General features: G+C 38.9%; 1 protein-coding gene across 1 annotated transcript in view; it reads left to right on the top strand.

Annotated features, from left to right (window-relative positions):
• The window catches only part of LOC145258240 (mediator of RNA polymerase II transcription subunit 10-like), a 39,202-nt gene that overhangs the window by 20,598 nt on the left and 4,429 nt on the right, over positions 1-14,175 (top strand). The window contains exons 2-3 of the mRNA XM_080116203.1: positions 10,225-10,308; positions 12,971-13,073. Of these exons, the coding sequence (XP_079972329.1) occupies positions 10,225-10,308; positions 12,971-13,073 (187 nt within the window). The remainder of the gene's footprint in view (positions 1-10,224; positions 10,309-12,970; positions 13,074-14,175) is intronic.

A 14,175-nucleotide genomic window follows, 5' to 3' on the forward strand; every position in this document is an offset into this window, starting at 1 on the left:
TAAACTACTGACTGACAAGCAATATGGATTTAGACAAGCCCGTTCCACAGCAGACATCCTAACTGTGATCTCTGAACGTATATACCATTCACTGGACAAAGCGGGGGAGGGCAGAGCGGTAGCTCTAGATATATCTAAGGCTTTTGACAGGGTATGACATGAGGGTCTCCTCAGTAAAATCAGATCATACGGTATCACTGGTAGAATACTTAACATAATTAAATCTTTCTTAGATAAGAGAAAAATCCAGGTTGTCCTCGATGGTCGTACATCTAAACAATATGATATAAATGCGTGGGTGCCCCAGGGTTCTATCCTTGGACCTCTATTGTTCCTGATATTCATAAATGACCTCCCCGACAACATTGCCTCTGAGATGGGTATATATGCTGATGACACTACACTCTATGGCAGGCACGACAGGAAGACGAATGAACACATTTCTAAAGAAATGGCAGAAACACTAGAGGAAGACCTCCAATCTGTAGTGGAATGGGGACAAAAGTGGTTGGTCGCGTTCAATGCTGCCAAGACTAAACTAGTTTCCTTCAATAATTACAAGAAACCCTCTCTACCACCCATAGCAATGGCCAACGACTCTTTATCTGAGAGTCCATCTTTCAAACTCCTTGGCCTAACGTTCACAGGAAACATGAGTTGGAACAATTACATTGAAGGCATTGCCAGGGCCGCTGCAAGAAAGGTGGGCTCTCTCTACCGTGCTAGAAAACTACTAACACCCGAAAGTATCCTGTACCTCTATAAGGCCACCATTCGCCCATGTATGGAGTATTGCTGCCACATCTGGGCTAGTGCATCTGCTACTAGTCTTTCGCTCCTTGACAAGGTTCAAAAGAGAGTCGCAAACCTGATAGGCCCTGAACTGGCATCTAAGCTTCAGCCTCTGTCCCATCGACGAAATGTTGCCTCCCTCTGCCTTTTCTACAAGTATTTTAGTGGTGAATGCTCTGACGAACTGCAATCACTTGTGCCCCCACGACGTGAGCACCCTCGACAAACCCGACAGGCTGCTAAATCCCACCCCCACACTGTAGAGATCCCTAGATGTAAAAGATCTTTTTACTCCAATAGTTTCTTCCCCAGAACCGCTAGACTCTGGAATTCCATTCCAGGTCCCTGCTTCCCCAACAGTACTGACGTGCAGAAGTTCAAGTGTAACGTGAACCGACACCTTGCTGCCCAAATCCCTACATAGTACCCCAGTAGTTGTTGCCCCTGACAGTAGCCCCCTACACCAAGGTGGCAATTTGCCTTGTTTGGGGTGAAAATGTAATAAAAAAAAAAAAATTAAAAAAATCTTCTTGGATTTTCAGATTTTGAACCACCCAGAGTTATGCATTTCTCCCATCGTTTGATGCAGCTCTGGAGACCGTTTTTGTAGAACACCCCAGGTTGGTCCTCCAACCACGACGTGATTTCAGAAATCAAGGCTGCATCATCTGGGAAATGCTTTCCTTTCAAAAACAATTTCATGGCTGGGAAGAAGTCAGAGGGTGCAAGGTCAGGAGAGTAGGGATGATGGGGGAGGATTTCATAACCACATGCCCATGCTTCTGCTCTGGCAACATGCGAGTTTTGGACCGGAGTGTTGTCCTGCAGGAGGAGGGTACATTTACTGATCTTGCCCCGCCTCTTGATTTTGATAGCTTCCCTTAATTTCCTCAAAAGTGAAGCATAATAGGCTCCTGTCATTGTGGTACCATTTGCCAGGAAATCTGTCATCACTACTCCGTCCTGGTTCCAGAAGACTGTGAGCATGGCCTTGCCAGCGCTGCACCCTTGCCTTCTTTGGAGGTGGTGAGTTCAAGTGCTTCCACTGCATTGACTGGGCTTTGGTCTCTGGATCATAGTGATGGACCCAGGTTTCATCCTGTGTAATCAGTCTTTTGAAAAACTTTGACTCATCTTCTTGAGCACTTATCGCGTTCTCGCTTCTGGAATGGTGTGAGCAACCTAGGAATCCATCTGGCAGACACCTTATGCATATGCAAATGGTCATGAATTATAATTTCCACAGACCCTGTACTAATTTTGACATCTGTGGCTATTTGGCGAATAGTAATGCACCGATCTTCCAAAATGGCAGCCTCAATTTGACGGACAGATGCCTCATCAATGGCAGAATGGGGGGGGGCGACCAGGTCTAGGAGCTGTTTCCACAGACTTCCGGCCATGTTTGAATTCATGATGCCAACGTTTTACAAGATCATATGATGGGGCATTATCACCATAAGTTTCTTTCATTTCATCAAAAGTCTCCTATGGTGTGCGTCCTTTCAAATACAAAAACCAGATCACTGCTCGACATTCAACAGGCTCCATTTCACACCTGACTCAGTTTAAACACCTGTAAAACAGAAACCACAATTAGTTCAGAGTAATTTGCCATACAACCCATAGAGATATAAATCATTGGACATGCAAAATTTCAGCTAGATCAGACAACTGAAAGTGGGTCAGGGGCATTACTTATTGCACACCCCTCGTATATCAAATAATACCTATCTTAGCTAGGAACTATAGCATGGAATCATTTCTCACTAATCGAAAAAAAAATATATATAACAATTCTATTTGATGAAAAACGAATGTTCAGTAAAAGTAGAGAATAGTTAACATGAAAAATCACAATTTATATAAAATGCATTAGAATAAAATTCTCTACTGAACATGCTGTGTTTTAACATGTGGAAATGATTGGTAAATTTTTTTACTGTTTAAAAAAATCTTAAAAATCATTTTTTTTATTTTTATTTTTTCATAAGTATTACCTATTCTTGTATTTTACCATTAAAAAGAAATCTTTTCACACATTAAAATTAACCAGGTTTGGTAGAGAATTTAATACCTGACTAGCACAAGTGTTGCGCTTTCGATCCCCATCATTTCTTTTCTTTCCTATTTTTTTTTTTTTTTACATTTCGATATTCTGGATTTTTAAATGTTATATGAGTATACAATAACACTTTTATTAAAAAAAAAATACAGAGGAATGTTTTTGATTTACGTAATGGAAATGTCATATTCAAATATATATATGATATATCTGTTTAATTGTTACATTTCAAAAATCACGTAAATAGATCAAGTAATGGCATTTGTATTGGATTTACTCCTAAACTAATTAACCGATCATTAAGAATATTAATTATGTGTATATGTTTATATATTTCTATGTCTTGGATTAACTCCTAAACTGACAGATCATTATATGAATTTTAATTATGTGTATATGTTTACATATTTCTATGGATCCACTCCTAAACTAATTAACCAATCATTATTAATTTTGATTATGTGTATATGTTTATATATTTGTATCTATTGGATTCACTCCTAAACTAATTAACCGATCATTATTAATTTTGATTACGTGTATGTGTTTATATATTTGCATGTATTGGATTCACTCCTAAACTAATTAACCGATCATTGTGCATTATAATTATGTGTATATGTTTATATATTTCTATGGATTCACTCCTAAACTAATTAACCGATCATTATGAATGATTAGTATACATATATACTTATATATTTGTATGTATTGGGTTCACTTCTATACGAATTAACTAACCATTATAAATTTAATGTATTATATGTTTGTATATTTGTATAGTCATATTCCAAAAATCACATACAATGATCACTTTTTAATGTATTTATGTGTACAAGAAATTCTATTGAAGTAATAAGGTACTTGCGTAATATAGTACTCATGAAAAAATAAAGAAAATCTTGCATGTGACATATATGAAAGTTATTAAAACCGAAAATCCCGTTTAATATTCGAGTAGTATGACTTGCATATGAGAAATAAGATGCTTCTTCACTATAGCACCCAGATAAGAAAATAAACAAATTCTTACCCCTGGCATACAGAAAATGTAACACAACAGAAAATTACATAAACGTATCGAGTTCTTTCATTTTTACATAAGAAAAAAAGGTACTTGTACAGTAACCTGAGAAATAAGGTACTTGTACAGTATAGTACCCATATGAAAAACAAAAGAAAATCTTACCTGTGGCGTACATAAAAATAATCCAAACTGAAAATTATGTAATATTTTCGAATAGTATGACATTTATATATAAGAAATAAGGTGCTTCTTTATTATAGCACTCTATTATAAAAACAAACTCTCACCTATGACGTATGGAAAAGTTTGCAGAACAGAAAATTATGTAAAGTCATCGAGTAGTTTCATCTATATATTATAAATAAGGTATTTGCACATTATCCTACCCAAGAAATAAGGTACTTGTGTAGTATAGTACTCATATGAAAAACAAATAAAATCCTACCTACCTGTGACGTGCGTAAAAGTCATTGAAACCGAAAATCACGTTATATATTAGAATAGCATGACTTTTAAATGAGAAATAAGGTGCTTCTTCACTATAGCAATAGATGAAATAACAAACAAATTCTTATTCTAGACGGACAGAAAATTTAGCACAACAGAAAATTACTTAAAAGTATCGAGTTTTTACATTTTTAAATTAGAAAAAATGGTACTCCTACAGTATCTTTCCCAGAAAATAATGGTACTTGTACAGTGAAGTACCCATATGAAAAACAATTAAATTCTTATCTGTGATGTACATAAGTTATCGAAATCGAAAATCATGTAATATATTCGAGTAGTATAACATTTATATAAAAAATCCGGTGCTTCTCCACTATAGCACTCTGATGTGAAAACAAACACACTCTTACCTGTGACATACCGAAAATTTAGCACAACAGAAACTTATGGTAATAATTTTAAATATGTGTTGTACATTACCCGCCCGAGGTAAGGAATTTTTTCCACATACGTGCTGTAAATTTCCTGTCCAATGAACGTACAATTATTCCATACATATGTTGTGTAATACCCGTCCTAGGATAGATAAAATATTATTTTGCTCAAGATGGCAAATGATACATAAACATAAAAACTTCCTCTATTCTAAGAATAACAGGTATGTTCAAAATTTTTCTCATTGTCTTATACGGTCCTGAGCAACGTCGGGTGACCTTGCTAGTTTTTTAATAAAATTTAAACTTGCATTCATACATAATGTGACTACAATCAATAAAAGAATGAATAAATACAAGCTGTTATAAATGTGATACTATCAATATTCCCCCCCTAAAATGGTATGTTATGCCGGAGCTGGGCATATGGGTATGAGCCCCCACTGCTCTATAAAATGGTTCCATAAGGCGTGTGTCACTTATAACCTCTGACAGACAAATTCACGCCCATGCGTCCATGTTGCGAGACCGGTTAACACCGAATGAGCGGGAATGCAAGCGAGTGTTCAGCGCTATAACTGTTCGTCTGCTCTTAAATCCAGCTGCGTCTGCCAGCAACCGGCGGCGCCTGGTGATAGTCTGCGTCTGCAAGGAACTTGCGGCAACCTGTCTTCAAACCCATGGAACGACTGTCGATAATCGGCGGCTCCATCGTCGGACTATCCCTCTGCGTCTGCTGACAATCAGCGGCAAGGATATCCGTTCCTGGGCACACACCCACAGTGTACACTTGCGACTGGCGTCCGCCTGTGGTTACTACCGCCAAGAAACTTCATGAGAAATATGCACAAATATACAACTGCGGACCCTACTACGGCGTACGCGGGAGCCGACACGCTTGTTCACCCGGTGGAACAAGTGTTAAATTTGCAAGCCGGAATGCTTCGAAGAAGACAGAACTACTTCTTCGCCTGTTGGAACGTCCGAACCCTGAGATCTGAGACGGCACAAGCCCTAACGGTGCGCTCTCTACACCAATACAAGGTGGACGTCGCATGCTTGTCTGAGGTCAGATTATCGGACAGTGGTCACCAATCCATCAAGGTACCACAAGAAGATACTTCCTACCACCTCTATCACAGTGGGGTAACGGACAACTCAGAACTGTATGGCGTCGGAATCGCTCTGAGCGACTGCGCACAAAAATCTCTTTTGGATTGGGAACCCATTTCCCCTCGTCTTGCCCGAATTCGGCTAAAAGGAGTTATCCACAACGTCTCTGTCATCGCAGTCTATGCACCCACGCTAGACTCAGCCGACGCTATAAAGGATACCTTCTACAACGAATTACAAGCTGCCGTCAACGGAACCCCCGCCGGCGACATGCTTGTCATAGCAGGTGATTGGAATGGCAGAACTGGCAAGGCGGATGCTCAAACAAGATCTACGCTGGGCCCATTTGGCGTCGGGAATCGCTGTGCCAATGGCGAACGTATCATTAACTTCACGATGAACAATCACCTCATTGTCTCCAATACGAAGTTTCAGCATTCAAATCATCAACTGGTGACGTGGTACTCGAATGACGGTGTCACGGCGAACCAGATAGACTACATTTTGATACGCAAACGCTGGGTAAGCAATATGCGTGACTGCCGCGCTTACAGAGGTGCTGAAACAGGAAATACCTATGGATCGGATCATGTCCTTGTTAGAGCCAAGCTCACAATGCGACTGAAGGCCAACAAACACGTTTCCCGTCAAAAACGTCTTGATATCACGAAGCTGAAAGTGGACGACACTGCGACTCAGTTTCGACTGGACCTACGCAACCGATTCAATGGTTTACAACCAGAAGAATCGGTGGAAGATATATGGAAAGCACTCAAAAAGGACGTCACTGAAGCAGCAGCCAACACCGTGGGTTTCACAAAGCGTCGTCAAAAGGACTGGATCTCAAGTCGAACGGTGAAATTGGGTGAGGAGGCTAAACGCGCCAGACTCAACGGAGATGCCAACTATCGTCGCCTTCGCCGAGAAACAACGCACTCTGCCCGCAACGACCGCAATGTCTACTGGCACAATATCGCAACTGACATGGAACATGCGGCCTCGGTAGGGGACTCCCGCAAGTTATATCAACTATTGAAGTCCAGCACACAGACGAGGTCATCCGTGAGCGAATCCATCCACAACAGTGGAGGTGAAATCATTACTGAGCTAAACGCATGATTGGATCGGTGGCACGAGCACTTCCGTGAACTCCTGAACCACCAGTCTCCACCTACAATACCAGGTCAAAACACCCCCACCGCTGCAGATCTCTACGATTGCTCGTCGGATACCTCCAGCCATGAAGAAATCAGAGCCGTCATTGCCAAGTTGAAGAATAACAAAGCTCCAGGCGAGGATGGTATCCCGGCTGAGCTCTACAAGACCGGAATCGATGAATTAACCCCTCGCCTACACCAGCTGATTTCTGAGATTTGGAATAGTGGGGAGATTCCCCAAGATTGGAGTGACGCCATCCTTCTTCCCTTTTTTAAGAAGGGTGACAAACGGACATGTAGTAACTACAGAGGCATCAGCCTTATAGATGTCGCTGCCAAAGTCTTCACTATCCTCATTCTGAGACGGTTTCAATACGAAAGGTACAGAAGGACTCGTCCTAACCAATGCGGATTCCGACCTGGCCGCGGATGCATCGACCAAATATTCACGCTGAGGCAAGCCTTGGAACAGCGCTGGTGCTACCAACAGCGTACAATCGTATGCTTTATCGACTTCGCTGCCGCTTTTGACTCGGTCGACCGCGGTACCCTGTGAAGAGTGATGGAAGCAGATGGTATCCCCCCGAAGCTACTCAACTTGATCAAGGCTTACTACCATCGGACTCGCACGCGTGTTCGCTGTTATGGCCAGGACTCCTCTTTCTTCAACGTCAGCAGTGGTGTCCGCCAGGGATGCGCGCTCTCGCCCACCCTTTTCAATTACGCTATTGATTGGATCATGGAGCAGGCGCTGCCTGGATATCCTGGCGTCGTGGTGGGGCGTAACTTTCATCTCACCGATTTGGACTACGCGGACGATATTGCGGTTCTCGGGGAGAGCTACAGAGACATACAGACGGTGCTGAACCGAATCCAGGAGAAGGCAGCTGCCATCGGCATGAGAATCAACGCCAGCAAGACGAAGATTCTATCGGCTGGCATCCCCCAAGCAGAAAGGTCCTCCGTCACTCTCAACGGGGAAACCCTCGAGGAGACGGATGGCTTCAAATACCTGGGCTGCACGTTCATATCGGTCAAGGCATGAATGAGATTGAGGCGCGCATTAATGCCGCACGAGCTGCCTTTTGTTGACTCCAAAGGCGATTATGGTCACGGCCTGAAATACGTCTGAGGACAAAAATACGAATCTACCAGGCCCTCATCCGCTCACTACTTTTGTATGGATGTGAGACCTGGCCCATACGGAAAGCGGATCTGCGACGCGTAGAAGTTTTCGACCACTACAATCTCCGCCGCATTCTCCATGTCCGTCCCTTGGATTTCATCGCCAACAAAGAAGTCCGGCGTTGCTGCAATCTCCAGGCAATTACTGACCTACTGCGGGCCCGACGCCTTCGATGGTTCGGCCATGCCTCTTGCTGTGATGCAGGGGTCTTTATCCACGAGGCTATCTCCCCACGTCCTCTACCCGGCTGGAAAAAACGTGTCGGTGGCCAGCTAAGAACGTGGCTCGGGACTATCAAAGCCGACACTGAGCTTATTTCGGGCCCACTCATCTATGGCCTGTCTCGTTGGAGATGTGACTGGCTATTGCTCACTCGGGATCTTGCCTCCGATCGCCGGGCTTGGGCCGCAGCGGTACGAGATGTGCATCTTCATGAAGCCGACTCAACTCCTCCAGGGTGAATGTCGTTTCAAGTACAAGTACAAGTAATATTTCCCCCCCATATGCACCAAAAAAAAAGTGTTAGAATTAAAAAAGAGAGAAAAATATATAAAATAAAAGAAAATGAGTTTATCAGCAGAACAAAGGTATAGGAAGTTGTTCACCAATGTACACAAAGGGAACTAAAATAGGATTGTTAATCAAGGTGTGGTAGTTAACTAGAACATTTCTACTACTACTACTGAATGAATAAATGCAAATATTGGACTCATTTCTTGCACTAACAGTAAAATCCAAACATCCTATTTCAACTTAATTCAATTCTACACAATAGATGCAATGTCAGTTGCAATGTTAACTAATTTGCATGTTGGTTTTGAAAAAGTCATTTTGTTAATTATTATTTGTTATTGTAATTCAATGATTGTTTCAGTTTTAATATAACAAACAATATTGTTTTTGTGATACTATCGACGCCTCCCCCCCTAAAAAATGTTAGGAATTTAAAAAAAGAAGGAAAAATATAGCAAAAACCAGATGAAATAAGTTTACCAGCAGAACAAAGATATAGAAAGTTGTTCACCAACACACGCACACAAAGGGAACTAAAGTAGAGTTGTTAATCAAGATGTGCCAGTCTCACACAATTGAATGCAAGTTGTAGCTTGGAGCAAATCGAAATAAGCTGATGTAACTGACAGACGCAGACTTGACGGAAGATGATCAGAGGGTCAACAGTGTTACACACACACTCTGAGTGCAACTGATGTTTGCAGAATGCGTCGGAGCTTGTGTTTGTTTATTTTTTTTTTTTTACATTTGTGAACCCAGGAAGCTTTTGATTGGTTTAAAATTCAACCATTTTATATTTATATATTTTATCAGATGTTCTGCATTAATCCATATGCACAAAAGCCATTTTCACACAATTTTTCTTTGTGGTGCAGGGTGAAGTCCTTTGTATGTTCCCACGGAAAGGTCTAAGATTGCTGGAAATAATTTAATTTCCAATGATATATTTTGGTTTTTATTTTTTGTATTATTTTTCTAAGTTCACAAACATAAAAGTAAAATGATTTTGTTATATTTCTAATTTTAACAATGCTTAAAAAAAAAGAATGGTCATTAAGTCCTTTACTTGTGTTGCCATGCACAAACTATTTTTAACTAAAGACAACAATCTGGAAAAAAATTAATGAATTTAGAAAAAATGTGTAGCAGCTTTTATTTTTTTTTTTGTTGAAAAATAAAATTAAAAAATATTTGTATTGTACGGTTTCTAATGGTTTTGTTTTTAATATTTAAAATTTCAACAATGTTTCAAAAAGGAAACGTTTATTAATTTTTTATTGAATAATTTATTTTATTTTACTTATTTATTTTTTCTGATGAAAATGAAAAATGAAAATATTAATGATAAACATTTTGTATTATATGACTTCCAATCGCTTTGTTTTTAATATTAAGAATTTCAACAATGCTTCAAAATGGCAAAAAAAGGACATTCATTAACTTTTTTTTTAAATAATTTATTTTTTATTTTATTTTTATTTTTTCAGACATACGATGGTGGTTGGAATGCAAGAGATTGACAAATTAAAAAGTCATATGAATGATGTTCAAGTACCCTTGGAAGTGTTTGAGTAAGTAGTGTTTTCTTTTTTTTTACCTCCTTTTTATTAAAATCCAATGTAAGTATTTACCTCCCTCCAACTACTAGAGGGATATCACACAAGGTTGGAAGGTGGAAAGAAGAAACCAGTGCCCCTGAAGAAGGAGCACTTTGCCTATGCAAAAATGCCTGTAGTCTCATCAGCATTCCCCAACTAGCAATAAACTTAGTAGTCCCATTGGCCTCAAACTAGCAGTAAACTTGCCCCACCCGAAAGCCTGGCAGGGTGGATCACCTAGGTACTACCTAGAACATACATCAGCCCAACAGTTAAAAAGGCTCAGTTTCTGTTGAATTGATTGTTAAAAATGGAACCTCCACTGGCATGAAATTAAACAAAACTCCAAATGAATCGTGTGAATTGAAACAATAGAAAATATTGCTGGTATTATGTATTTATTTTTATTAATGTTGCTCTCTATACTTCCCAGGGTTAACACATTAACTGTTTAACTTTTATGTCATTAATTTCTTAGGCAGCCCTATACAAAAGTACATTAAATCAAAATCATAAAGTAAATATTGCATGCAGAGAAATCTGTTTTCTGATAAGACGTAACATGGTTTTCTTCATGGGTAGAATCAGCTGATTGTATTTCTCAGTCACATTTAACTGTTGTGATCTTCTGCCTTACTTATCCCTGCTATAGTAATTAAAAATTGCTCAGCTGAGCTAGTCCTCATAATTTCCAAGCTCAACAATAGATGACTTGTTGAATCTTGCTTCTCTAATAGCTGGAAGATGGCCTTTCTGGTACCAGTGTACAAGAATTCTGGTGAAAGGGCTGACCCTATCAATCTCCTCCCCCCTCTTCACTAAAATCTTTGAGACCTTAATTAATCAAGCACGAGTCCACCACCTCACAAAAGCAAATCTCTCTGACAAACAGTATGGATTTAGGCAATGTCATTCTAATGCAGATATTTTAACTGTTATCTCTGAACGCATATACCATGCACTGGATAAAGCAGGCAAAGCCAAAGCTGTAGCCCTTGATATATCCAAGTCTGGCACGAAGAGCTGCTAATGAAAATTAAATCATATGGTATAACTGGACATATACTAAATATAATTAAATTCTTCTTAAACAATAGGACCATCCAGGTTGCCATTGATGGACATACATCCAAGTAGCATAACATTAATGTGGGAGTGCCTCAGAGGGCGATCCTTAAACCAGTATTATTCCTGATATTCATAAACGATCTCCCTGATAATATTGTGTCCGAGATGGGTATATTTGCTGATAATGCAACACTCTATAACATGCACGAGGGAAGAACGGATGTACATAAATCTAAGTCCATGGCAGAATTGTTAGAAAATGATCTCCAGACCGTAGTGGAATAGGGCCGCAAATGAATGGTAACATTTAATGCAACTAAGACTAAGCTGCTCTCCGTTAACAATTACAAGATGCCTCTCCAACCACCGATATGCATGAAAAATAACAACTTACCTGAGAATTCTTCCTTCAAACTCCTTGATTTAACATTCACAGGTAATATAAACTGGAACAAATACATTGAGGACATTGTGAAGGCTGCTGCAAAGAATGTAGGTTCCTTCTATCGAACAGCTAGACTTTGGAATTCCCTTCCTCTTACCTGCTTCTCTGACTACTGATATGCAGAAGTTTAAATATAATGTAAACTAACATCTTATTAATCTTTCCTAGGCATGGTTCCAAATAATAGCCCCTTACGTCCAAGTGGCGATATGCCTTGTTAGGGGTGAACGTTAGAAAAAAAGAAAAAATTACCTTGTTTGTGTGTAAAATTCTTTAGATTTTGATGTGAAATATGAATTCTGTTCAATTTCCTCTCATGAGGTTAACCAAAGGTCATCTAAATGGTATGTAATCCTCAAAATAAGTGATAATCCAAGGGAGCTAAGTCTGGAGAATATGCATAATGAGACAAAATTTCCCACACAAATTCTTCTGAGAGATTTTTGGGCAGTAGTGCACAATGGAGATGAGTATTATTATGATGGAAGATGACTCCTTTTTTATTAATTAAAGAAGGTTGTCTTCAGGCCAACATGAATGAGAATATTGTGGAAAAATATGAATGATGCTTTAATAATCTGAAAGAAAAAATTATAAATTAATTGTTGTGATATGTTGGAAGTAATAACAATATGCATGAAATAAATTACAATGATTTTAAGGGCCATTCCTCAAATCAACAGAACCTTTTGCACCAACCTGATATATTTTTAATTCCCCATTTTTACATTCTTTTTTTACATTCTGTTAAGCATCTGTGTGTGTGTGTGTGTATATATATATATATAGAGAGAGAGAGAGAGGAAGAAAATTAAAACTGGAAGTTGAACTTTACAATCAAAATTTATTGTTCCACTTTACAAAGTCCTTATTCCGCAGAGTTTCAAAGAATACTGTTCTTGTTATTCTTCTCATCAGAGGACATATAGAAATCAGTAAATTATATTTGTAGCAATGCTAGAATTTCCTAGTTAAGGCATTAAGTGAAAGTTTTAATTTTCTTTCTCTATATAAATGCTGTTATTTATATTAGTTTGAAGTTTACCATTGCGTATATCAGGTAAATACTACCCTTTGATTTCATTAATATATATTTATATATTTATTTTCTTTTTCTCTCAGATGTATTGATAGAGGAAAAAATCCACACCTGTACACTAAGGAATGTTTGGAAAAGGCATTGGCCAAAAATGAATTAGTTAAAGGAAAAATCGACAATTTCAAGGTAAGTGACCATTTAACTTTTCTCTTCTAATCTATATAAAATTCTGTAAAGTTTGAATCTCACAGGAGTTTGAAAAAATTTTTTAAAACTTGATCTGCATTTTATAAATCTAAAGAAATTGATATAGCATAAAAAAAAACATTGTATAAATATCTTTTTAAGCTAAATGACATTTTATCTTTACATCATCAACGCTCTGATCCCCATCTGGCATCAATTGAAATGAATGGCTCGCGTCTTGGGGAGGCCTCATGTTTTGACAAGCTTCTGGGCTTGATCTTTACTCCTGATCTTAAATGGAACATATACATTAAATCCATTGCCAAGGCTGCTGGAAAAATGGTGGGATCCTTCTATCGATCCAGTAGATATCTCACTGCTGATGCAATTCTCTATCTATATAAGAGCCAGGTACGTCCAAGGATGGAGTACTGTTGCCACATTTGGCAGGAGCTGCTAGAAAGGACTTATCCTGCCTTGATAGAGTTCAAAATAGACTTCGTAGCCTCGTAGGGTATGTCCTTTTCTCTTCCCTGCAACCTCTTTCTCACAGAAGAGATGTTGCGAGTTTGTCTCTGCTTTATCGTTATTTTCATGGCAAGTGCTCGGCTGAGCTCCAATCTATGGTCCCCCCTCGCCAAACTTTCACAAGAAACACCCGTGTAGCAAAAAACATTATCACTAATTTACTCTTTATCTGTGCCTAAACCTAAACGTAGATTCCATGAACAAAGCTTCTTTCTTAGAACTGCACGCCTATGGAATTGTGTTCCGTTTTCCTGCTTTCCAGCTGACTACAATATGGTTGTCTTCAAGTCTAACGTAAGCAAGTTTTTGATGAGCTGTTCCATATAAGTTAATAAATTTACTAAATTTCCATTACTAACGATTACTTTATTGTCCAATTTCTACTGTACACTCTTTAACCCTTATCCTCGAGTGGCCTTTTGGCCTTGATAAAGTGGTGATGCCTATGTAAAAAAAAAAAAATTTTTTTTGATAACTTGCAAAAAAAGTAGGGCATTCAGCATTCGTTCCAAATGCATTGCGTTTGCTTAAAATGTTTTTGCTAAAACAATACACAAATTGTAGTTACTTTGTA

Source organism: Euprymna scolopes, chromosome 33 (genome assembly GCF_053919585.1).
Source record: "Euprymna scolopes isolate OS-2025 chromosome 33, ASM5391958v1, whole genome shotgun sequence".
In the NCBI taxonomy this organism is placed as follows: domain Eukaryota; kingdom Metazoa; phylum Mollusca; class Cephalopoda; order Sepiida; family Sepiolidae; genus Euprymna; species Euprymna scolopes.